Source organism: Siphateles boraxobius, unplaced genomic scaffold (genome assembly GCF_051911475.1).
Source record: "Siphateles boraxobius isolate OS27281-9 unplaced genomic scaffold, OSU_SipBor_1 86, whole genome shotgun sequence".
NCBI lineage: Eukaryota > Metazoa > Chordata > Actinopteri > Cypriniformes > Leuciscidae > Siphateles > Siphateles boraxobius.
The window spans coordinates 6,100,589-6,128,350 of NW_027509215.1; the positions used below are offsets into that span (position 1 = coordinate 6,100,589).

The window sequence follows — 27,762 nt, forward strand, 5'->3', positions numbered from 1 at the left end:
AACGGTGCAATGCGAGAATGCGAGCGATGGGAATCCTGACGTCGGCAAGCAGTTGACAAATCAGAACTCTCTTATTATACGCAACGCGTGTATGGGAGCGTTCTAGTTGCGTCGCGTCGCAGTGTGACGTGTACTTCAAACTCTGGCCGAGCAGGAAGAAGTTGGGATTCCGTGAAAGTTTTTTTCACATCTCTAGACGCCTACAGTTTCATTTTTAAATATTGGGTTAATTAAATAACATCTAAATTTGTCAAAGCGAAAGGATCCGACGCAAAGATGTCTGTTGCCGGACTGAAGAAACAGTTTTATAAAGCGAGTCAGGTGAGTGTTTCCACGTCAACTGGTGCACGAGCATACACTGAAGGTGATGATACACAGGGCAACTTTTTAAGCAATGTTGCTGGGCAATCTTGCAGAGCAATTGTTGCTTGGGCACTTTTCCCATTGAAAAAGGGCAATGCATTTCTATCTGGATATTTTAGATCAGTCGTGGGCCTCGTGTCTCATCTGGTTGCTCGTTGACGGCAACATTGCCCGGCAACATTGCTCAAAAAGTTGGCCTGTGTATCATCACCTTTACAGACAATAAACAAACAATATAGGCCTACCGTAAGTTATAAAGAAACATTTGCGGTGTCAGTTCAACTTGTTTGAATGATTATATCATCCGGGGTCTTCTCTGCTCTGGTGAAGTAAAAGTTAAAGCCTGGCTATGTTTCAAAGTGTAGTGAGCCCACTACATAGACAGCGTATTGGGAGATCTCAAGTGCGTTTTGAACGCGTCTGGGTAACTTAGGCAGATTAGTACATTTTGAGACACTTTGTGGGAATTAGTAGTGTGTGTATATATACTTTTATTGACTTTATATTTTGTTTTTATTAGATTTTTATATAAAATTCGAATCTAAACTTTGTTTTGTCACCCAGTAGAAATGTAATAGCCATAGAAGCACTTCATGAATAAACCAAGCTCATATCATTCCAAATCAAGTCTATAAAGTTAGATCTTTAAATATTTTACTATATCTAGATTTTTATAGTGAAGTAGCCTTGACACAATCAAAGAGTTAGCAGGTTGCTGACTGTTAATGCACTGGAAGGATCATAAAACATCGCAACACCTGTTTTTTGCATCGCCTTGATCAACACGTGGTTATCAGTTCAGATGAAATTAATATACTGTGTATTATTTGAGCAGGAAGCACGTGTACTTTACTGGCAGTGTATTTAGCTGATGTGCACTAAGGAGCTGTCTGCAGGTGATGCATACAATGTTTATCAGTAATGTGTGGAGAAAACATAGCCTATCCTTTATACTGTATGAAAAAATGTCCAGGTCACAGTCAAGAGGAAAAGTATAAGAAGTTCTATTTTGCATAAACAAAATTAAGGGTTTTTAGGACTATTGCATTGTTTTCAATGTGATTCGCATGATGATTATGCATATTTTACCCTCTAATTCTCTTTACTGTAATTCATAAACAACAACTAATCATCATTACCATGATGTACCTTTTACTGTTGAAGGGTTTTTTGTGTTTTATTGTATTATACAAAAAAATACTGCAATATGATCATTTATACGGTATGCAAGATAATAATAATAATAGGCAATAACAAATACTGCTATAATGTTTAAATGATTTTCAATATATCGTTATATAATATCATAGAACACTGTTTCTTTACATTCCTGTTTCATTCCATTATTTCTTTGCCCACCATTTTCCCAAACATTTGCAATGTAAGTACCTCGTAGAAAGTTATGCCTAAAGATGCAGTTGAATCAAATTACCTCAGTTATTGTCTATTCAGTTTGAATAATGCTGCTTTATTTCATTGTGTGATTGATAAACAACCTTTTTCAGATACTTGGGAATCTAGTGGTTTAAGTCCACGCAGGCAGATAAAGAAAGTGATTTTGAATGAGATTCTCAGATGATATCTTTTTTTTGGGGTGGATAATCTTTTAATCCATGTCGTCTACTCCAAAACAGTCATGCATTTAATCAGAATGAAGCCTGTTTATAAAACAGTGCATACTTTTGCACATGCAATTTCAGACATTTGCTTGAAGTTTTTGGCCTCAGTCAGTCTAACATTCCTTTACCCTTTTTGTAAAGCAAAACGAGTCTAACGTGCGCCTACATGTTGCAGATGAATCAGGTGAAAGCATCTTAATGTCAGACGGGATGTCTTACAGTCACTGAGCCTCATTATTACAATAAAGCTTAAAGTATGCAGGGTTAAAAATGCAGAACTTCATGATGTTCATACTTCATAACTTTTTACTTACTGCTTGTGTCTGTTTTTGCAGAAATCACGTTCCATCTTGATCTTATGTCACAGTTATATATGCATTGATAAGAATGCAGTCTCAAAAGTTGAACAGATTTAACTTGAGATGTTGGTTTAAAAGTAAAACTGCAAGATATGATGTACTGTAAACTTAAATAAGTTTTTGTAAAAAAAAATGTAGGTAATCAGTTACATACAATTTAAGTTGAGAAATTCAATGTTTAAGCAAGCAGAACTGGCAGATTTTTATTTTGTACTCAAACATTTTAATTGCTCTTAACTGGAAATATTTTGATATAAAAAATTATGTAAATAATTAGCTTAAACTATAAGCTAATTCATACATTTAACTTCAAATTATCATGTAATCTCAATTTAAAAAAAATTTGTAGTGGAAACATATCTAGCCATAACTAGCTAATTCAGTTGAGTAAATGCTGATATATCTTGCTAATTGGTAAACGCAGTGCTTTGATAGCGTTAACATAGCATGGCAATATTTGAATGAGAATGGCAATATAGAATGGCCGCTTAACATAATCTTGCACAAAAAAAAAACATTTTATAACACATATTTTTAGCTTTTACTCTCCCTTTTGAGTGTCATGGCAAAGCATGCTGCGGATAGAAATTCCTTCACAGTTTCAGATATATTTAAGTTTGTATAAATTAAATGAAACAAGTTCATGAAACTCTAAATGATTACTTAAAATGTGTCAGTTTTGTGAACTCAAATGAAAAAGAAAGTTCTAAATGCTCATAAAATTGAATTTGATTGAACTAATTTGTTTATTTAAGTTTACCTTACTCAAACCAGTTAATTTTTAACCATTAGTGTTTACAGCTAGATGTCCATCAGTAGACAATTCAAAATATTGCAGACTGAATGCTAGTATGCTGTCCTTTGTTTGCAGGTACCAATATTGCCAGTTGTCCCGTTAACGATAACTGTTTCTAGCGGCAAAGACGTTATCACATCCTCCGCAAATGTGAGGATTAAATAATCAATCTCAGATGTAAAAATTGAGCATTTTGGTGTTGTGCAATAGAGATCACTGCACACAAACTATATTTGTGTGAAAGATGTATAAGAGGTGTGTGAGCTGAAGAAATCAGTGTTTAGTTTAGTCGTCAGACTGGATTCACAGGATTCTGGAGCACAGAACCTGCCCACCAAATAGAACAGGGGTTTTCTTTCAGACTTTTCCTTCCCTCTCTCTTTGCTTTCTTTATCACCTGCTCTTTTTTTGTTTTAGGTGGCACTTACATGTACAGGTTGACAAGAGAAGTGTTCATTGCACTGGCATCTCTTGTATTGTTATACTGGAGAGTTTTTAACTAAATTGTGTTTCCATGTGGGCTAAGTTGTGTATTTCCTATTGTCTATTGTGTAAAGCTGAGACCTGATGTTCCTGTACGCTTGAAACCAAGTTGTCAGATTTGCTTTAGGGCAGAGATAATTATGCAAACCATATGACTTCCCTTTCATATCGAAGCATGCAGCATTATGAAACTGTTTTTAAACCTAAAATTTAAAGTGGATTGAATATTGGTGTGTGATCTGTATCAATCTGATAAAAATGATGCTAGGAGAAGTACATTTTCCTGAGAAATTTTTCCTGTTTAGATTTTGATCTAAACCTCCCTCTAAACCTTAAAGGGATAGTTCACCCAAAAATGAAAATTCTGTCAGTAATTACTCACCCTCATGTTGTTCCAACCCCGTAAGACCTTCTTCATCTTCAGAACACGAATTAAGATATTTTTGATTAAATCTGAGAGCTGGATCACTCCTCCATAGGCTTCTAAGGGATTGACACTTTTTCCCCGAAAAGTTATTAAAGACATCGTTAAAATAGTCCAAGTGACTACAGTGGCTCAATCTTAAGTTTATCAAACGACGAGAATACTTTTTGTGCGCAAAAACAAGCAAAAATAACGACTTTTTCAACTATTCATTTCCTTCTCTGTGGGCCTCGAGTCAGTTCACTAGTGTAATTAGCGTAGCGCTTCTGTGTTGTACGTCACACGCATCACACACATGACCACGTGTGACGTACAACACAGAAGCGCTACGCTGTTACACTACATGAACTCACTCGAGGCCCACAGAGAAGGAAATGAATAGTTGAAATAAAGTCTTTATTTTTGGGGGGTTTTGTGCACAAAAAGTATTCTCGTCGCTTGATAAACTGTAGATTGAGCCATGATGTCTTTAATAACTTTTGGGGCAGTCAAGTTTCAATCCGTTAGAAGCCTATGGAGGAGTGATCCAGCTCTCAGATTTCATCAAAAATATCTTAATTCGTGTTCCAAAGATGAACGAAGGTCTTACGGGGTTTGAACTACATGAGGGTGAGTAATTACTGACAGAATTTTCATTTTTGGGTGAACTATCCCTTTAAATGCTTGAAGATAGTTTTACTGACAAATAGGGCAGTGCGATATAGCTCAAAAAATGATCACAATATAATGTTTCATATCGTTCGGTATCAATAATTATTGACTTTTTTTATAACTTTTTTTTTAAAGTAGAAAAGTTTGAATTTAAACCACAGTTTTTTTTATTTATCCACATTATTAAGGCAAACAACAAGCTGTCAAAAACCAAATAAACTGTAAACAAAAATATCTATATAAAAAGGAAGTGTTAAAGAAACTCTTGAACTTAAATAAAATGTTACAAAATGTGTGCAATGTAAAAGTGTAAACGAATACCAATCGAGACAAACTTTAAGGTAGATCAACATCTGTAATATTATTTATTAAAAGAAAGCTTATTTTTAAATAAGTGTGAGTTTTCCTACATCTTGAAACTTTTAGTTGTATAAATGGGGGTAATCTTTGAAGGTTGAACAAATAATGTTTTGGTCATCACATTAAAAATAACATGATAATATTTGAGTTTTGAAGTGCTGGAAAAAGATGTGTGACGTACTTGAAAGCATTTTACTATTTCTGCCAAACTTCCATGTTTACAGTTAGTGTTACTAAATTATATCTATGGTGAATGTTGCTGATCTGTGGACTTAAAACATATAACTAGTTCATTCATGGCACAATGTTTCTCCTGGTTTCCACGTCAGCTGTGTTTGATCCGTTAATAACAGAGAAATTGTAATGCTTCTCACTAGATCTCGCAGCGATGTTTTTCTTCAGTGGCGAATTCAAATGCTTTCTTTACTGGATCTCTTAGCGCTGTAGTAACAGTGTCTCTTGATCAAGATCGGCTCGCGCTGCACTGATATTGATAGTCCAAACTGATAAAAGTCCATGAAGCACAAAATACAGATACCGTGTTATCGCCCAGCCTTACTGACAAATATAAATTGTGCTTGTATGTATGATTTTCAGAAGTATTTAAATTACATTTTTTTTAAATGGATTAGTTGCACCAGATAAAGGGAAGGATAATCAGTCAGCAGCAATATTATCAGCAATCATATCTGTATAACAGTATATGTTGATAACATTGATTTATCATATCAGTTTATCAGGATTTGTCAAAAATGTCAGTATTGGTGCATGACTATGAAACCATATTGGTAATGTCTATCACAAGATCACCTCAGATTTGATTTCTTGACATGAATACAAGCACTTTAAGATGAGATTCATATGAAATGGATAGCTTTGTGCAACTGTATTTCATTACAGTTTTCATGTTCTAGAAAAGTGATCTGTGTGATCAGTGTCTGTCCTGTCCACACCTACATCTGAATCATATTAGGCCACTCTCTGAAGACTGGGTGTGTGATTATGCTCAATATTTGGTCAGTATGAGTATGAGATTCAAAGAGCCGTGAACTTTTGTACAGCAGTAGGGAGAAAGTTTTGAATGTTTAACAGTAATGTTTCTACACTAATTAACTCCCAGGCATGTGCGCAACAATTAATTTAATAAACTTTTAAATGGAAATTAAAAGATAATCAAGCACTAAACAGTAACAATAATTCAAAAAGCTCATGTTTTGAGATATCAACCTCATATTTGGAGCACAACTTGTTTTGATTCCCGGCTTTTATTATCCCAGCCCTACTCTGCTCCTCCCGACATGCACGTGCCCCACACTTTGGAAACCCCTGGGGCCAGTTTCACAAAGATATTTCAGACCGGTCTATAGTGATAGACAAGTCTAAAATTTGTTCATAGACTAGTCTAATGCAAGTTAGACTGTTTCACAAAAATAAAGACTGACTTAATTAAGACCAAAAAAATTAGACACCTTACCCCCAGGCTAACTTAGGTCTAAGACTCTGTTACCTTGGCAACCAGCAGTAACAAACAGTTACATACCAAACAACCAAAAGAAAAGGGAAAATGGCTCATAATTTGTGGTTTGCTGACGACGTTATGGAGAGAGCTATGAGAAGGGAAAGGGTTTTTAGGATATTTCCTCTTAAATATTTCTTTTTTGGCATCTTGTACCATGTTGTTGTATATTTTCTGTACGTCTTTAACGCTCTGCTCAACGGTCGGATTAACGCTGTTGTGGAGCAGGACGAGGCCGAGGGATGTGAGAGAACGGCGTTAGGCCGGTGGCGTGAGTGATAATGAACGTCACCTGTGAGACGCAACGGGCTCGCATCTCTCGCGGAGGAGCGGAAGCTAAAAGGAGGAACAACGACGCTGAAAATCGAAACCGGTGCGTCTCACCGGCCTCGCGCCACTCTCTCTCGTCCCTCCTGCTCGCCACAGCTATTAACTGTCGTAGCAATCTTTTTCCAAATTAAACATTTCCTCTTGTTACTACGTTCTCCGCTAAATTTCCTAAGTAAAATGTCCTTGTAACTGTTATACTCCTCCAACAAACACAGATTTTCCACTGGGGTAAACTGCACAGAGCGGTTGAACGCGCTTACTCGATCCGCCATGTTTTTTGTTTTGAAAAGTGTCTAATTTTACCCAGAATTCATTGCAGTGTAGTCCTACTTAAGATAGCCAGAGTCTTAAGTGCTTTGTGCAACGGTCTGATTAAGATGTCTATCTGAAGTCTGACTATGTACTATATCTAAGCCATAGTCAAAGTCTATCTTTGTGAAACCGGCCCCTGATATATACTATCTAGACTGACAATCGGGCAAAAAATATGCACAGAAGTAATGAAATGTATTCCAGCCTTAAGCCATTTTCTTTCATTTTTTAGAGTAGGCCTAATTCTTAGCTTGGATCATACCACCCAGGCTGTGCTGTTTGTTTTTGTTTGAATATTTTCCCTTTGGGATGGTGTCAGTACACAAAACGCTTCCTGTTTATTGGAATACAATACACCACATATACTTTCTGTGTTTGTGTTTGGAGAGTTCAGCTCATAGAGGAGGAGTGCTTTTGTGTGAAACAAGCGTTTGTGCCGCCCATACAGGAAGTATCATTGACGAACAACAGGAATAGCTCAGATGGGGAACTCCACAGGGGCCCTTTAGAGGCCATTCCTGCCCGAAGTTCGTTCCTTCCCTTTTCTTATTTCTTTTCTCTCTTCCACACACAAACATTAGTAATGTTTTCTAAGGCTGAGGAGAGTGTGCTATCACTGTCTCTACAGGGTTGCCAACTCTCACGCATCTGGCGTGACACTCACGCATTCTGCCTCAATCTCACGGTCTCACGCTCAACAAAGAAATCTCACGCTAAATTAAAAATTCTTCTGTGCTGTATTTTTTTTCACTCATTTGCACTACTTTCCGAATTACTATAAGCAAGTTCAGGCTCTTAACTACTGATTGGACCACTGCATTTTATCACGCAGAGAAAAATCGCGGACAAAGAGGACACTGACACCGACAGACTAGACAGAGAAGGTTACTTTTGATATGGAGCAAATTCTCAGCTGTCAGATTCGGTCAATATTTCCAACGTTTTGGCGCTTTTAAATGTGACATCGCTGCAGCGCGTCTGTTCAAACGGCACGTGATACAGTAGCCCCCCATCCCGTCAACAAATCTCACTCCAAGCAAAACTCAAAAGTTGGCAACTCTGTCTCTAAATGATTTGATTTTCCTCCAGTGGTCACTAACACTAAACAACTTTATTTGAGCTTTTACTTAGTTTTAATATTATTAGATGGATATACTATACATTAGATGATTATAATAATTAGATGGATATACAGTATAGTGCGTAGGGATGAGAAATGAATAGGAAAAGAGTAGGAATGGAATTGGGAAACGTTGCACAGACTCAAACCTGTAATGCCCGCATGAGCACTAAAGCACTTGAGCATGTGCTTTAAATACATTTTATAGAGTTTGTGACAAAGTTCACAAACAAGGTTCTTATGTGAACACGCAAAGGCATCCATTTAAGTTCCTTACATGCCAAACATCATTGCTCTTTCTTGCTCGTTCTGTAACGTGAACTGAATGCGCAGCAGGTATTTAGATGAAAGATCTAAGAGCTGATCTCTTTGTCTTTACATTTGCAAACTAATGAATGTTTCTTGTATTTAAATACTTTATCATACAATCTCACAAATTTGTTTTGTTGCTCATGCATGTTTTCTGAAGGATCAAATTGTCTATTAGCCCAATACCCAAATAAAGTTTTATCAAAAATGCTAAACTTTTTCTGTAATGTTTAAGGCTAGGGGATATAAAATATCATTGGTTTGGTAAAAACATTTTTTTGAAAGTCCTTGTACCGATGTGTTTTAGATGGTGAGTGAGAAGGTGGGAGGTGCTGAAGGAACCAAACTGGATGAGGACTTCAAAGACCTTGAGAAGGTAACACATTTTTAACATTCACATTGGGATAGCAATGTTCAAGTTCTCTTAAAAATGATCAAGACTTCCTTCTTCCTACTTATTGAAAGTTATTGTAATAAATTCAACAATAAAATTGGCCAGAAACATCCTCTACACAAATAATCAGGTGCAATTCGCTGGCACACAAAACATTATTTTATTACTAAAAAGGCTAACTTCTACAAATGCATATGCAATGAAGTCATCCGCAAAAATAACCCAGTCCATGCCTTTTCAGTGCACATTTTTCACTGCGTTTCTTTAGTAAATCCTGACAGTAATCCAATGCCCTTTTTGTATGTAGCCTACACAACATTTATACATCAGGCCCCTGAACAAAAAAATGTGTGTCCGTGGGTCCTTAAAAAGTCTTAAAAAAAGTCTTAAATTAGTGGTGTGCAATGTGTATTGTCTATTATGATATTGTAATCATTGTTTCACGTTAACTATGTACGAGGGCACACTGCGAGCTGACATCGCATTTGTCTTTTCATGCTTGATTCCACTCTGTGATCATGTGTCAGTGCAGTTATAGGTATGTTCCCTAATAGACGTATAAAGTTTTTGTATTTTATATATCATATGTTGTTGTCATTCAATATTACATCAGCAAGAGGGCTTTTTCCCGTGCACAATAGCAAATATGATATTTATTTTATATAACAGTAAAATGAACATTGTGAGTTACATTTTATAAACAATTTTGTCAATATTGTTTGTTTTCCCTTTATTTCGCTGACGAGTATTTCAAAATGAACCCGTAGCAGAGTCTCAATGCAAAAGACAGTGATGATTTCTTGACTGAAATACGCATTTTGAACGAATCATTTTAACGATTCAATGAACAATCACTTGCACTTCCTGAATGAATCAGCCGTTTGAACAAATCGGTTGAATGAGTGACTCCCTGAGACAGTGACTTACCGCCGCCTACTGGCGGGTTTAGTTTCACATTTAAAGTACTCTGTAATTTAAAATGTTACAATTGATCCTTCGATAAGCCCCGCCCTCCTTAGTTACTGTTGCTACGCCTGTCAAGCTTTCGCGTCTAGCACATCTATTACAGTGTGTATGCACCGGTGTCAGACATTCCCAATGAGATAATTAGTAATTTTTGGCGAACATGTGAAATATCTGAGAGAGCAAGACAAAAGGGACTGCACTATGCATTCGAGGGATATATCCACGACATAATAGGCAACCGATTAGAGAATAATTTAATAAAAATTGAAGCGAAAGCCTATAGTTGCGGCAGCCGCCGCCTCATACGCTGACCATTCAAATGGGAAACACACAAAATGAGGAACAGCTATGTTCGTGCCCAGCAGGGTAAGTGAAATGTGAAAATAATCTAATAATTATAAATCAAACAGTTTATCCATAAATCTTGTGGAATAACACTAACACCGGGAGAGCCGCTATCGGATTGGGTTAAAGTTACTCAGTCAGGGCCAACAGTAGGCTGTCGATAAACAAAATGCTGAAATATATTTTAAAGTATGTCAGTGAGCCTCCGTCTTGTCTTTAAACGTCTTATTTTACGTTAAAACGTGCATTATGAACAAAAAAACGTCATTATTTCCAAGCAATAATAGGTGTTTTTGTTAATCCTGTGGACATGTAGTTGTGAATAATGTCTCCCACATTGCTGGATCCACGCACATCATTTCTCCCCTTGGCTTTTAGATTTTCGGGAAGGAAAAAAATTCCACTCCCCCATCCAAACTTTTAGGATACCAGGTATCAGATTTGCACAATCCATAAGCACAACGCTTCGGCATGTTTCCCTCGCTCGAAAAGCTTGCCAGACCTCCCGCGCCTAGTTACGGTTGCTAAGACATTATTGGCCAGTGGCGGTTTTCGGGCGTGGCTTAGCGAAGGGTCAGTTAGAAATCAGTTCATATTCAAATATTGAATTAAGAATTGAAGATTTGAATGAATTGAATATCTCATAGCTTCATTTATGCAATTGTAAATGGAGTGTAAATATATTAATGCCAGTTCTGATGCTGCTTCTGTGTCTCCTCTGCACTGCAAAGATGGATTTTGATTTAATGATTTAATTTAACTGGTAACAGTGGTATTGTGTTATTATTCTAATGTAATTTAATTTGAATGTTAGAATTTGACATAAAAGGTGATGCATACCATAAGTAAAATTTAAAAAAAAAGTCCATATATGGGTGAAAATGGCCCTGGAACTCTATTTAAGGTTGCAAATATTGCCCTTTAATAAAAAATGTTAATTTATTTCACTGCTGTGAACTGACCACTGCATAGAATATGAAAAATATGAATATCTTCATTAGTCAGCTGTCAACAACAGGCCTAAACCAGCCATGGTACCAGTACACAAACACAATCAGTAAAATATCATCTAATTATCAAAAAATTGAGACATATTTTTGTCAATATTGCGCACCCCTAATGTAAGGTATTAATTTAGATTTCTTCAGGTCTTAAAAAGGTCTTAAAAAGCCTTTAATTAGACTTTAAAAAGTGTGCAGATACCCTGTGTAGAATAGGAACTATATCTACTTCCTATCTATCAAACACAGAGGTTTTATAATTTATTTGATGTTTTGTGATGGTGGCTTTCAAATTATATAATGTTAAATTCCCATTATTATTGCCCATTTTATCCTCAGAAAGTTTTTAGTTTTTTTTTTGACTAATGTTGACCAATGTTGACTGATGTTGACTAATACTGGCTTTAATAGTACTTGGCATTAGACTGAAAAGAAAAAAAGTGGTTAATACCTTTTCCGCCCACAGGAATTGTGTCAGTAATGAATAACTAAAATATCTGTCACCTAGAGAAGTGGCAAACTTTACAGCTCATAACTCAAATTTTCAAGAGGAATTCCTGTAAGCTTTAACAAACCACAAGCTTCACATTTCTGCTTTGAAACGCATCATTTGCATGATTTTCTGGTGTAAGCCACAGCAGACCACAAATGCAGTCTGTCAAGCTCACATTGTAAAGAGCACGGAATATTCCTTCACCTCGGTATCAGTCAGCTTTCTGAATGTGTCAGTAGGTGTGACCGCTGCTGATGTTTCAAGTCTCTCACTTCGGTTGACAGTGTGGCGTAAACATACACACCTGTACTCTGACATTTGTGCTTCACAGAAGGCTGACATCACCAGTAAAGCCATATCAGAAGTGCTCTGCAAAACTACTGAATACCTGCAGCCCAACCCAGGTGAAAAATGGAGAATATTCCTCATGTGCTGAATTCAAAGTCAAATACAATATACAATTTTTAATAATCACATGTTAAGTGTTTTTGTCATGTTTTTGCACATATCTAAACATTCTTAAAGTGTCCCTATTATGCTATTTGAAAGGTTCTTAATTTTGTTTTGGAGGTCTCCTACAATAGGTTTGCATGCATACAAGGTCAAAATCCTATGCGGAAGTCTTTCTTGTCGAGAAACCTGACGCACGTCCAAATTCTCTTCCCCCTTCACATCTGTCACAATCATTTTCATTTATGCTTTTCCTTTGCAGTTTAAATGAGTCATATAGCACACATATTTCAACAGGGCATCTTGCTTTATTATTATTATTTATGAATTTCTTAAATAAACTTCAACAGCATATGGGCAGATCCCTTAAGTGCAGATGATGAGGCTGTGAAGTGACTCTCGAGTGATCTAGAATATTCCGATATACAAATAAGATTTCCTTCGATTCCTCTGTCCTCATTTTCTTTCCTTGGAGCTGAGAGGCGAGGGAAGGAAACGACGATGCACAAATAAGAAATGAGAAGCACCCAATGACACGAAAAGTGACGATGGGATCGGTTTTAGCGTATCAATTTTAGCGTGAGTCCTCACTTCAATCCTGTTGAAGTGTAGCAAAGTGGATTTGCAGAGCTGAAAAAAGTGTCTTTTTGACACGTCGACAACATGAACCAAGCTCTTCCAGTCTCAGCTACAGTGTTTGAGGCCGGGTCAAAGTAGACTTTGTTCGCTGGCCAATGAAGACCATAGGCTGGCATTATGCAAATTTGTTACAATGGAATTTCCGATGACTCATTTTTTTGAGTAGATTCATTCTTTTAGGAGACAATAACTTTATCGTACACTTTGCAGACCTTTTACATTCACAAATAGCTGTATTACAGGCTGCATGAAAGGTAATGTTCAAAAAAAGCATAATAGTGGCACTCTCATTTTACATTTACTTAAGAAGCAAAACGACTTAATGTATAAACACTTAAGTGACTTAATTAAACTTGTTTTCGCTTTGAATTAAGTATATTTTTCTTACCCCACTGACAGATGTTTTTCTTGTTTTAAGTATAAATTAAGTATATTTTTTACACAAGTACACTTCATCAACCCTTTTCAAACTAAAATCGACAATGACCTGAAAGACATACAGGAGGAAAGCTGCAATCAATTTCTCTTTAAAATCAAATCAAAGTTTGATTTAATTAAGGTACATTTACTTGAGAAACAAAATATCTTGCATTCTGAAAGTTTATTCTTAAAACAAGAAAAAAATCTGCTAAGGAAAATTTATTTTATTCACAAGGAAAACAAGTTTATTTTTTTAAATCACTCAAGTTGGATACTTTATTTATTTATATAAGACTTTATATCTTGTCATTTTTATTCTCATGTAAATGTAAATTTAAGAATATTTAGATATTTGTAATGGAAAAAGACAAAGTTAGATTTTTTTTTGCAGTGTAAGTTTCTTTGTATTCATGTGCCTGCTTGTCTCTCTGTCTTGCATCTCAGCATCGAGAGCGAGACTGACCATGGTGAACACCATGTCTAAGATGCGTGGGCAGGTGAAGAGCCTAGGTTACCCACAGGCAGAGGGCCTTCTGGGAGAGTGTATGCTCAAATACGGCCGAGACTTGGGAGAGGACACCAACTTTGGTAAGAGGAATGTTCTTTCTCATAAACATTACAAAAAAACTGTAATGGGAAACTGTACAGCATATTTCATTCGTATTATTTGCCCTTGGTATGAATTACTATTTTTACATTAACGTATACCATCAGACAAAACAAAAAAATCACACAGCGAAACATGAAACAAAAATCTATTCAGATTATCTGCATCTCATTATTAAAGACCTGTTGAGTGTCTGTGTTTAAGCATATTGTATTGCTCTTTGTTTATACAGCTATTATAGGATCTTCCTATTTATTTTTTGCATAATATTTTTGTTCATGTTCTACTCCCGATCTATAGGTGGTGCTTTAGTGGAGATGGGTGATGCCATGAAGAGACTGGCAGAAGTGAGAGACTCTCTAGACATGGACGTCAAACAGAACTTCATCGACCCTTTCCAAACTATAGTCGACAAGGACCTTAAAGACATACAGGTGGACAACTGCAATCAATTGCTTTCTGAAATCAAATCAGAGTTTATTGATTAAATCTATAATTCATAAGTCATTGGTTAAATGTTTGAGCACTTGTGTAGGATTGTAATTAAAGGGTTAGTTCACCCAAGAATGAAAATTATTTCATTAATGACTCACCCTCATGTCGTTCCAAGCCCGTAAGACCTCCGTTCATCTTCGGAACACAGTTTAAGATATTTTAGATTCAGTCCGAGAGTTTTCTGTCCCTCCATTGAAAATCTATGTATGGTATACTGTCCAGAAAGGCAATAAAGACATCATCAAAGTAGTGCATGTGACCTCAGGGGGTTAGTTAGAATTTTTTGAAGCATCAAAAATACATTTTGTTCCTAAAATAACAAAAACGATGACTTTATTCAGCATTGTATTCTCTTCCGATTCTGTTGTCAATCTGCGTTCACGAGGCCAGTGACGCTGCTGACGTAAGACGCTGCTGACGTGTTATCTGGTGCGTCCGTGTATTCGGGTTCAAATAAATATGTCTGGTTAAAAAAAATGCAAGTCTTCCCCTGTGTCGAAATCCTTAGACATGTTTGCAAAGATTGTTTTGTTTACAGCGTGCGTCTCCCTCAGACTGTAAACGAAGCTCGGGCGCACCAGATAACACGTCAGCTCGTCTTACGTCAGCAGACTCATGAACGCGGATTGACAACAGAACCGGAAGAGAATACAATGCTGAATAAAGTCATCGTTTTAGTTATTTTTGGAACAAAATGTATTTTCGATGCTTCAAAAAATTCTAACTAACCCACTGAGGTCACATGGACTACTTTGATGATGTCTTTATTGCCTTTCTGGACTAGGACAGTATACCATACATAGATTTTCAATGGAGGGACAAAAAGCTCTCGGACTGAATCTAAAATATCTTAAACTGTGTTCCGAAGATGAACGGAGGTCTTACGAGTTTGGAACGACATGAGGGTGAGTCATTAATGACATAATTTTCATTTTTGGGTGAACTAACCCTTTAAGCTTTTTATTAAAAAATACAATTTTATAAAAAGACAAGATCATAATAATAATAATTTCATGTATTTATTCACAGAAATCTTTTGTAGACTATTGGAATAATAAAGATAATGTGATTTAAAGGGCACTTTTTTATAATTTAATTTTATAATTTCCCAGTATGTTATGTCTTATGGCGCTTTTCCATTACCAGTACCAGCTCGACTCGACTCGCCTTGGCTCGCCTCGACTCGGCTCGCTTTTCGTTCCGTTTTCCATTGCAGAAAGTATCGCCACAAATAGTACCCGGTCGTCATAGCGACGCCTTTCGTTCCTCGTTGCCCCATCAAGCTCTCGCTGGATCCTCTCTTCGGCAACCAAACAAAGGAATGTCTGCACCTCCTCGTTTGACCACGGCGTATTCTTCCGAGTTACCATAATAATAGTAGTAAGTTTAGTAACTATCTCTGGCTAAACTATTTTAAAAAGGCGGGGTTATTCTGGATACTCAATCTGGCGCGTGCAATGATGACGCAGTGAATAGTGACGATTCTCACTGACCAATCAGCAGTCGGCATTGTTTTCACGTCACATTTTATCATTTTATTTATTCATGTTCATTTTCCAGCCTTTGTTGACCCATTGTTTTTTACTGTACATTTAAGACATGTAAATTCCGCCTCTTATGATTGGCTAACCTCTGCATACTTTTGTATCTCTAGCATTTTTCAGAAATGATCAGTGTAAATTTTTCTCTTAAAACCTGTAGGTCTAATAATAATAATAATATGCTCTGGTTTTCCATCAGCATCACCTGAAGAAACTGGAGGGCCGTCGACTGGATTATGACTACAAGAAGAAGCGTCAGGGGAAGATTCCAGATGAGGATCTCAGGGCGGCGGTGGAGAAGTTCGAAGAGTCCAAAGATGTTGCTGAAACCAGCATGCAGAACCTTCTGGATACTGACGTAAGCTCACTGCAGCCCATCAGAGTCTCTGAACTCTTCGTTTTAAGGTGCTGAACGGTACTGATATATGGACCCTGCACTGTGGTGACGATCTTGACACTTAGTATTTGGTTTATTTTTAGCTGTCTTTAAAGGTGCTGTATGTAATGGTGCCTGTACTAAAGCAAAAAAAATACCATAACATGTTTGCAGAGCAAGTTCAAATACTTGTTTCTCTAAAAAACAATGCTACAGCCAAACCAGTTATTCTACTTTGACATGTGCGTTCCGTGTTGAAATGTCTGTTTTTGTTTTTATCTGTGTGATCCCGCCTACTGCCAATTTACCCAATAGTGTTTCAACATCCTGGGTTGCCAGTTGGTGGAAAACACACCGTATTGCAGCTATGGAAGGCAATAAAAACATATACATTAGCTAATTAACTTATAGTATTAGGCTTGTTGCTTTCCATTGTCATTTGCTCTTGTTCCTTTTCCGTGTCCTCAATCTGGCAACCCGCAACTCTCTCAGATATTTTTAATTTTGGACTGCAGTGGCCATTTCAACTGCTAGCTGTCGATATTACATACAGCAACTTTAATGGCTATCAGTCACAAAATACAAAAATCAATTTTGTAAAAAAGGGCCTGCCAAAACAGCAATGTAATTGTTGAGGTACTAATGTGTTTTGCTAAATGGAATTTGTAACGTTATCTTTCCATTTCAGAAAGCCTTAACTCATATTGTTTGAAAATGGATTCTTAGCTATGATTTTAAAATGTCAAAACATTAAAAAAATTAAAATTAAAGATATAATATGACAAAAGGAATACTGTAGTCTGTTTTACCATCCAAAAACATAAGGGTAGCACTTTATTTTACAGTCCTGTTCCCCATGTACTTATAGTAATTGCAATAACATAATAGGTACTAACCCTGAACCTACCCCTAAATCTAACCATAACCCATGTACCTAATATTACCCAGTACTTTCTTATGCAAGTACACTGTAAGTACATATAATTGCACGTACTGTAAAATAAAGTGCAACCAACATAAATTTGAGTAATGGCACATCTCTTCTAATAAGCCGCACGATTTAAGCAAATCATTAATATCCATAGCATGAACAGTGAAGGACGGGTTTCATGCAGAAATTTAATTTCACCAATCCCAAGTGATGTTTGCCTGAGAAAACACTACTAAAAGTCAAAAGATCCCCTATTGGAAAGTTTTTATAGTCCAGAGTCATATAACTGTAATGTTGCTACAGTGATCCACATCAATGAGTGCTGGATATTTTCCATTCAGTCTGCTGAGCCAACACATTTATCAGTCTGTTTTATCGACACTGGACTGCAGCCCAGAGAAAGCTTCGGGATATTTCTGATTCTTTGCCACATCGATCTTAAGCACGGGCCTGTAACTAAACAAAGTTATTGATGTTAGCTAACAAAACGTTTCTCAGAGTGCCATGTTAGTACCATCCAAATACCATGGTACATAAATATGTAGTAGTCAGTACTAGTCATGCAGTCCAATGATATTTGATATTTTAGTATGATATTTTTTCTTTAAGACTGGTCATAACTTTAAGTCAGCTACATAAAAAGTTGGTCAGACTAGTTCTTGCGACACAGTCTTAACTTAGCAGCTATGTTTATGCAACTGGATTTATGACATTAAACTGATGTATGAATCATTTAGGTTATCATAGGATTGTTCACCGTCACATCTTCATTTCATAAAACTCAATTTTATGATTTACGATTTGGATATAAAGCTCCTTCCAGGTGTCTCCATGTGCATATGATTTTTTTTCTTATATCACAATACTTGTAGTTTAAATTTAGTGGCTGTAGTTTTAATTTAGTGACACTATGTTAGTTTTAACATTCATTTTAATTGAGTGAAGCACGCTGTGGAATGCCACAGGAATGTAGAGTGTCCCGTTTGTTTTATTATTATTAAAAAAAGTAAAACATTTTAGTGAGGCTCATGCTAAAAACAAGAAAAAAATGCTGTAAAGAAAAATAAACTTGGTTATTGAGATATATTTCCTGAAAACCTCTTTATCACATGTTATTTTGCTTCTGAAGAAATTGCATTTTGTTTAAAGGATGTGTAGGTATTTTTTAGAAAACAAAAACGGCTTTTTTTTATTTAGCTTACAGATTGCAGCTCTTTTTTCTAAAGCAATAACATCTTTTAATGCGCTGTACGTGTGTGTCTGTGTGTTTGTAGGTGGAGCAGGTGAGTCAGCTCGCAGCTCTGGTCGAATCTCAGCTGCAGTTTCACAAACAGTCTGTTGAGGTCCTGGAGGAGCTGGCAGGGAGGATGAGAGAAAGGTTAGAGATGAAAATGTATCTTTCTTCATCACATAAATTAAAATTCCTTCCAAACCCATTTGACATTATTACTTCTCTGTAACACACTAGGAGAAATTTAGAATTGCGTATTTGGCCACTCTTTCCTCTGCAGTTACAATGAATGGGGACAAAAGCTTTCAAGCTTCAAATTGGATGCAAAAGCACCTAACGGATTTACAAAGAAAATAAAGCATATTTTCAAACAACCTTGTAAACACCCCTTTCGTGCATCATTGGCCCTGTCCCAAATGGCACCCTAAAACACTCGCGGTCCTTCTATGAGTCCACACTTTTGTGACGTAGCGCCACTTTGACTGTCGGGAAGAAGACTGTTGCATCGAGGGTGCATTTCAACCGCAAAGAGGGAGGTCGTGAAACCTAAAATGACAAATGGGACACCCTATGGTCTTGTGGATTTATTGATCACATGTACACGTTGCCGATTATAAGTCCACAACTAGAGCTGCACGATTATGACAAATATCATAATTGCCGATTATTCCCTTGAAATTGTAATTGCGATTATTGATTACGATTATCACAATTTACATTGAATATATATAGGCATATTATAAAGCATGTTTACACAAAAATTGTCAACACACACACAAGTACTGTCCCCTTTACTTAACATTCACATAAATTGTAAGAATGACTCGTAGTAAAGAAAAACATTAGGACTATGCTAAAGCAATTAAATAGTAGTCCCAAACTAGTTTCTGTTAATACAATGTTGATATGAGCCACCACAGTAATTTAAAAATATAAAAAATAACACAAAGTGAAAAAGTGGCATTTTTGGGTTATGGAAACGACACTTACCATGGTAAATACACAATACTAACAAGAACTGTTAATGAAACAGCTTCTGGTGAATAGAATGAAAATCATACCTGCATGCAAATCCTTCTCAGCTAACACGTGATTTGTTGGTATTTTACTTTTATTCCGTGACTTGCTAATTTAAATTGTAACGACATTGCATGCTCGTAGTTTCTTTTGCACTTTATACAGTGAAGCCGCCGCATTTGCGCGTGCAATTGAAGAGTGCGCGCTACGAGCACAGTTAACGGCTGACAGGACAGTAAAGTCTGTTTTTCTGAGATGAAAGTCTTTTTATTTCAGCGTACACTTACGTCACTGCCTGGTATGTCATACTGTGCTGGGTTTTCTGAAGTAGCCGTGATTCGCCTCTCATAACATAATTATGCTCTAAACACACACACGTAGAATGGATTTTCTTTTGTAATCGCAGCTTTGAACGATTACGTAAACGTGGCAATCGTAATCGCAATTAGAAATTCGATTAATTGTGCAGCCCTATCCACAACCTGTAAGTGCATGTGAAGTGTGCCATTTGGGACAGGGCTATGGATGCTTGTGAAGGCGGTTTTTCAACAGGTAAAAGCAGGCTACTTTCAATAAAAGGTCAAATAAATTAGAAATACTTTTAGCTGTATTGTTTTGAGTCACGAGTAAGCAGTTGAGTAGGTGTGTAGAGCAAACACGATCGTCTCGCCATCCAAAATATCTGCACCGTGTGCATTTTTTTTTTTACATGCTTGCCACAACTATTTGAGGCTGTCTACACTGGACACATCAAAGTAAACAACATAAATGGAAACATTTGTCTTTCTGAACGGCTGCATTATGATGCTGTATTGGAGTGTCATTGTAGCACTTTGCATCGCAATGCCCGGTTCACTTTGTGTTAATGGCCTGTTTCATCTTTGATGGTCTAAATGCATTTTTCCCATGTAACACATCAGTCATGGTCCCACACCAGCTAAACACCCACGTCTAGTTATGTTTACCACAGACCTTATTTAACTCGTAAATGTAAAAGGCAATGGGAAAATCTCAAGGGAACCACTGGCATATTAGACTTACAAGTTTTGACGTCACAACCAGCACACTAAATATACGCTGGGCTGGGAAAAGATTGCCGGATGCGAGCAGACTGCTGGGAGGCTCCGTGTTTACACTTTGGGTGGAGATAAACCCATGAATGACATACTAAAATGATTCAATGAACAATAAACTGGGTTAAGAGATCTTACATACTTCACATTTAAGAAGTCCAAATGACCTCTGAAATATATTCTAAGTGTTCCGAATATTGAATACATTTCTTGGGGAACTATTTTCAGCCCCTGATCCATGGTTTACCTGGTTGCAACCTGTGTGCGTTTGTGTTTGCATGAATTTATGTTCATGTTTGCGTGTGTTCTGTAGAGTAAACAAGGCCCTGTCTCAGCCGCGCCAGAAACGGATGCCTGTGTCCAGACCCAGTTTTGATTATTCAGAGTCAGAAGACTCTAACGGAGGCTGGAATCCATCAGCCGCGCCGCCCTCAAACCCATCCGCAGGTGAGCTTGTCCTGGTCATTTACATAAGGCTTCATAAAAACATGATTCAACACACATTGTACTGTAAATTTAAACGCATTTTCTAGGTGGACTAGATCTGATTTAAATTTAATTTCTTCAGGGAGTCACAATCTGAATGGTAATGGTTGAAATGAAACACAGAAAGCCATTATGTGTGCAAAAGACAGACCTACCTTCAGGAAAGGTTAATCATGCAATTTCCTATATCAAAGTGACTAATGATGCATTTGCTCACACATACAGCTTTTGAAAAATCTTCTAAAAATCATGTTAACCAAGACCAATGGTTCATTGAAATCAGTCTAATTGGTTATATTAATTGATTCATGTAACCAAAAGCTCAGCAGATCTCCACGTTCCACAATTTGGATCACTGCATGCTGTACAGAGGCCGCATAATACTTAGTATTTTAAAATGTTGCCTGTCCAAAACCTACACTGGCCTGGCTGCCCCAGACAGTCAGTAACGTGCTTTTGTGTATAATGGAGCCTTCTGAGAAAACAGACTGTCTGAGGTTTCAAGCTGCCTTCCAAGGCAACATAAAGTCATGTCTCAAGATCTAGAAAAACATTAAATGAGATTTAGTCAGCCAAGCAAATATATATTGACTACAATGGTTATTTCTCATAGAAATTGAGTCATATGCTGAAAGAAATAATGAAAACTACTTTCAATTGCCCAATCAGACACCATATTATAGTATTTATTAATTATTTGAATTAGGTTTTATTTTTATATTTTCTGCTTTCAATTTAAGTTTGTTGTAGTAATAATTTCATGGGAATATTTTTGTGAAAAATATTTTTAGAAATATTTCATATTATATTTTATATATATATATATATATATATATATATATATATATATATATATATATATATATATATATATATATGTATATATATGTGTGGTTTTTTTTCATTTTTATAATATTTTCAGAAATATTTTAGTTTTAATATTTCTATTTAGATTTAATTTATTTGTATTTCAGTTTTAGTAATTGTAGTACTTCAACCTAATCAATAGAAATGTTGATTTGGCAACTAACTGAAATAAATAAGTTTGAGTATTTTAAGTTAAAGTTTTCATCTAATATTTTATTTTAATTTATTTGAGTAATACTGAAAATGATTGGCTGAAGTTGAGTGCATTGCAGTGTTATTTTTGTATTATTCATATACTATTATTGTATTAATTAATAGTTAGCTTTTATTTTTATTTTAAGTTTTAGTAAATTTGTTATGGACTATTGTCATTTTTGTAAGTTTTGTTTTTAATATTAATATTTATTTCAGTTTTATGATAAGTAATTCTAGTTATTCATCTTGTATATTTCAGTTTGTTGCCAAGGCAACATTTATAATTTCAGTTTTTCATCACATATTTTTATTTTAATTCGGCTTTATTTCAGTAACTAAAAAAGATTTTTGTTTCGGTTTTGAGCTAACAACAACACTGTGTGTGTGTGTGTTTGTGTGTGTGTGGGTTGCTACACAGAGACTGACTATTGTTTTTCTTTTACGTCAGCGGCCCCCTCCTTTAACAGGACATCTTCACGCCAAAAACGTAATTGTGAGTCACATGCAAGCACACACTTGACATGGTGAAGGGCTTTTATTCTATGCCAGACTTTTCCCAGCCTCAATTCCTATTGAAAACTAGCGGTGTGAATCACCGTCCTGCTAAATACACTCCCACATATAACAAACCCGTGATGAGCACAGATAGTTCACTCATGTAAATGAGATGCTCTGTTTGTGTGACACATTTATTTTCCCTTCATGAGATGAATCAAAAGCGTGATCAATCTGCCACATGTTGAATTATCCACCGGGAGCTTTTTAGCTCAAGAATGAGTTATTTATTAAAACCTGCATTAACCGTTTTTGCACATCTCACACATACACAAACAAGCTGTTGTTAAACATAGTGATCTGCCTCATTGTCTACTGTCTACATAGGGTCTCTTCTAAGGCAGGGTTCTCTTTCCTGTAGCTCAAACAGTAGAGTGTTGGCGCTTGCAACGCCAAGGTCATGGGTTCGGATAAAAGCGTCTGCCAAATGCATAAATGTAAATGTAAAGGCAGCATCCAAACCTAAATGGAGCTTAGAAGTGATTGATTTGGAACGCACTACATAGGCAGCACACGCGCCACAATTCCCAGTGATTCCACAAGTTGAGTACAAATTGCTCTCTCTCTCTTTTCTTCTTCTTTGATAAAGATCCAATCCCTGGTTCGTTGAAGAGAGAACTATAACCTTTTATAAAACATAAAATTAACAGTTTGGAAAGAAGCTAGTTTAAAACTCTCCATTTTTACACAAATTTTAATGTTGACTGCATTAGTCAAGCATTCAACTCTGCTGCCTAGATCAGTGTGAGAAAAAACAAGAAAAAAGATTTGATAATTAATGGGAAATATAGCTTTATTAATAGTTACAAGCCAAGAATTCAACCTTGATACCATTTTAGTTTTTTATTATATTTAATAGCATTTATAATTTATATATTTATAATTATCATTAATGTTGTGTATTTACAGTATACACTATACACTGTGTGTGCAGATAGATAGATGGATGAATGGATGGATAGATAAATTAATACAATTTACTAATCATTTAAATGTATTATTATTTTTTATTAATTAAATTTTACAATTTATTATTATTATTTAACCTTTTTTATTAATTGTATTATTTGTATTAATTTTATTTTATTACAATCTATTATTATTATTATTATTATTTAACCTAGAATTTCATTTTTATGGTAATTCTGTTGTTCAGATTTTATGATGTTTACTGCTAGAATTAAGAAAATGACGCAAGGATTTTAAAAATTAATGAATTAATTTATTTTATTTGTTTATTTATTTTTGTTTTTATTACTATCTATTATTATTTAACCTTTTATTTAACGTATAATTAAGATTACTTAATGTGTATTGCTAGAATTAACCATGCATAAATCTGTTTTAAAAAATATATGTAACATGGGTGCAAAACTTCATAATTTAATTTTTCCTTTTCTTTTGTTTAATCCCTATTTTGTACCATACTCTCTCAAAAATAGCAATTATCTCTGTAATTTTTTTAATCCTTGTTCACTTTCACTTTTTTTTTCTTTCTGTGTTTGTATCTTCACCTTTTATCCTCTCTATTCTCAAACATTGTGGTCTCCATAGCGACAGATCAGCCGTGCTGCAAGGCTTTGTACGACTTTGATCCCGAGAACCACGGAGAGCTTGGCTTCAACGAGGGCGACGTCATCACGCTGACCAATCAGATCGACGAGAACTGGTTCGAGGGAAGCCTGCGCGGACAGGCTGGACTGTTCCCCTGTAACTACGTGGAGGTGATGGTGCCCCTGCGGCACTGATCACACACACACACACACACACACACACACACAGAAACGGCACGAGAAAGTGCAATGTCAGTTACAGACAGACTGGGAAAAAAGGGGAAAATTTGTGGCTTGTATTTCACTGTGAGCACTTTGACCTCCTGAAAGAGATACAGTATGTGTCTGGGTATTTGTTACTTAGGGTTGAGGTCCAGTTTTGTAGTTCATCTTAGCATAACACTACCATTCCCTAAAGTACAATAAACATCATTGAGAAGTATGTTAAAGATAAATCCGTTTTGGGAGTGTTCATTCTAGAGTCAAATGGATATTAAATTCATATCAGTTTCATATAATGATGTAACTTGCTTACAAATGCACTCAGCTGCATCTTTACTGTATAAGAAATGTCTCTTGTTGGTAATCACTGACCTCTAGTGGCCACGTATGAGCTGACCAGCGAAAAGCTCAGCTATAAGAATAGAACTTATTTTATACTTCATAACGCAATTGTTATGGTCATGGTAATTTGTTTGATTCACATGAAAGATGAACTAACCCTTTCCCATTGGCTTTAGTGGTACTGGGTTTATTTTATTTATCTTAAAGGGATAGTTCACCCAAAAAATGCAAATCTGTCATTTACTCACCCTCAAGTTGTTCCAAACCTGTGAATTTCTTTCATCTGCTGAACCTAAAACAAGATACTATGATACAAAATACTATGGAATCAGTGGGGTCCATCAACTGATTGGTTTCCGACATTCTTCAAAATATCATCTTTTGTGTTCAGCAGGAGAAAGAAACTCATTAGAATACAGGTTTGAAACGACATGAGGGTGAGTAAATGATGACAGAGTTTTTGGGTGAACTATCCCTTTAAATGCTGTGTTCATTAATAATTTTGTCAGCATTGAGTTTAATGTTATGTTATGTTCGTGCTAAACAAAAAGAGGTCATTAGTAAATCCAGAAAAACCACACTGTCTTTGCATGAGCATAAACAGAGATGGGTTCAGCTAAAAAATAGAAATTAAGTTTCACCCTCACCCTCGTGTTGCTCCAAACACATTAAATTGAAAAGTCATAAGGTTTGGGAAGGACATGAGGGTGAGTAAATGATTATAGAGAACTATTCCTATAAATCTTCACTTCCTGCTTCCAAATTCTATTTTTAAATGAGTTATGTAAATGAGGTAAGTCCAGCTGTTTGATGAACCAGTTTGTGCTTATGTAGACATTACAATACGTTTTGCTCTTCTTTTCTTCTTTTTACACATGATTCCACCTCCTGATCTTTTCTATGGAAAAAGGAACCTTTACAAATCCTCTTCCGCACTGCACTGGTGATTTCGAGAACCGTTTTGTAGTGCGAGACACACAACTAAAGCCTCGTAGCGTTACTGCTGTGGTTTATGAAATCCCTCCGATTACAGATATTGCAGCTCCGCGGGGATGACGGCTTCTTGAAAAGGGAAATTAAGTGTGTGAAGCACTTTTTGTGATTCTGCTTTTAAGCCCAGATTGTTTGTCTTCTGGGCTTATACAGCTTTAATTTTATTTCCCTTTCTCGAAGAGGGAATTGAGAAGTTCCCTCTAGCTAACCCTTCAGTTTCTGTCTCTCAGGGAAAGGTATGTTTGCTTTAGGCCTACCGTACAGCTAAACTCATAGCGACTTATTCATATTATTCAACATGCACAGAGCAAATTTCTCTGTAAAAACATTCTTGCACAAAGTGTGATTTATAGACCGTTTTGCTTGTGAGTGTTCATGTCGCCCTGGATAAACTGTTCCAAGCTAATGTTTACATAATATATCTTTGTATTTAAAGTCATTGTGGATTTTGTGTTAGTCTTTTCATTACAATAATGATATTATTAAACCGTTTGTAGAATACTTTATGATTTTGAAGATATAGTCTATAATCACAGCAAATGTCAAGTTGTAGTTAGACGACAAAGTTAAACAGCTACGGATCCTTAAAGGGGCAAAATCCCTCGCAAAACTTGTGCATTCCAGCAAGAAACTTTTTTTTTTCTTTTTTCGAGCGAACAGTTTCTCTAAGGAACACAAAACCTTCGCGAAAGAACGCAAAAGTATTGACGTATAATCTTTCCTCCTATCTCGTATCGTTTTCCCTCACCATGTCCCTTCAGGGCCTCTGTAGAACATGTGCAATTAAATACCGCCACTTTTTTAAAGGACATTGTTAGGATGACAATGATGCTCAGTCGAGTTTTAGATTGTATCTTTGAACAACATGCCAAATGGAGGGACTGAACCGGTTTACATTATCTAGCATTTTCAGGGCATATTCTTATTGATCATATTTTATTCCATATTTAACTCCAAACGGTTGCTGGAATCATGACGAGAGGGACTGTAAACTGATATCAGATCTGTCCAGAGTTACTGTAGTAAAAGTAGTAAATCAGAACTGATTCCGAGCATATCGTTCATTGTTTTACATCATAATGCAGTAATATGTCAATGCATGAAAGGTACTCTGGAGGGAACAACCACCGTGTGTTCAGAAAGAAATAGAAGGCAAAAAAATGACCCAATGATATGAACAGCTAAAGATCCCGCCAGCACCTCTTTCTCTTTTACATGTGCGATTACATTTGGATTTTCAGCGAATCTGATTTCATGCACAATTGTTGTGAGCAGCTTTTGTAAAGTACTGAATAAACACATTATGTTGCTTGTGTCATTGTGTTTGGGGTGAGAGATTGTAGTCCTAGATGATTTGTATCAGGTTCAGTCTTGCTCTGAGTTAACCCTATATTAGCTTGCACGTTTCTCAAAGCTGCTTCCTACTGTGATACGCTCAGCATATTACATGCTTTCTGATGCTGCTCACACTACATTTAAAAGTAATATTTTATTATGGGTAGAATGTATTCTATGTAATGGAAAACCTTGCTTGTGCCTCTTATTGTCCCTGGTAAACATTGTTAGGCCTCAAGTTTTACGACATTCATGTGTTTGAGAAAGTGTTTCAGAAAGACTGCTTCTTTGAATCAGTATTTCCTGCGTAATCCATTTGTGATTTATGTTTTGTTATAAAAATGTGCAGGGAACATTGTATATTTTTCATTTAAAATAAAGGTGGAAACTATAGCTGTCTGTGTTCTTTAGGTCAGTGCTCTGTGTGTTTCTCTCACCGCTGAGTGTGAGTGTGAAATGAAAAGCATGGATCACTGGATCACTGAATGCTTGGGAATCCAGGCGATTGTAAATTTTGCACGAGGGCGAAACATTTCCTCACACAGATTCTGCATCATTGATCACAAATTTGCTGCATTGCCCTACAGAAAACT

The 27,762-nt window shown here is 36.2% G+C and overlaps 1 protein-coding gene across 2 annotated transcripts; it reads left to right on the forward strand.

Moving 5' to 3' along the window:
- Nucleotides 1-97: 97 nt before the first annotated feature.
- Nucleotides 98-27,562, forward strand: sh3gl1a (SH3-domain GRB2-like 1a). 2 transcript variants are annotated; one of them, XM_077222386.1, is made up of 10 exons: nucleotides 98-321; nucleotides 8,950-9,018; nucleotides 12,173-12,245; nucleotides 13,795-13,938; nucleotides 14,258-14,391; nucleotides 16,193-16,351; nucleotides 18,575-18,678; nucleotides 20,935-21,068; nucleotides 22,618-22,662; nucleotides 24,279-27,562. In XM_077222386.1, exons 1-10 carry the CDS (start codon nucleotides 277-279, stop codon nucleotides 24,470-24,472), a joined length of 1,101 nt encoding a protein of 366 aa, XP_077078501.1. In that variant the 5' UTR covers nucleotides 98-276; the 3' UTR covers nucleotides 24,473-27,562. The 2 variants fall into 2 exon arrangements, with proteins under 2 accessions (XP_077078501.1, XP_077078502.1); XM_077222387.1 differs by lacking the exon at nucleotides 22,618-22,662 and having other exon boundaries at nucleotides 119-321.
- Nucleotides 27,563-27,762: the final 200 nt, after the last annotated feature.

Bases quoted from the DNA above. Each gene is read 5' to 3' on its own strand.
- sh3gl1a (XM_077222386.1), top strand. From the start codon at position 277: ATGTCTGTTGCCGGACTGAAGAAACAGTTTTATAAAGCGAGTCAG. The intron at 13,939-14,257 runs GTAAGAGGAATG...CCCGATCTATAG, and splicing joins GGGAGAGGACACCAACTTTG to GTGGTGCTTTAGTGGAGATG. The intron at 18,679-20,934 runs GTTAGAGATGAA...TGTGTTCTGTAG, and splicing joins GCAGGGAGGATGAGAGAAAG to AGTAAACAAGGCCCTGTCTC.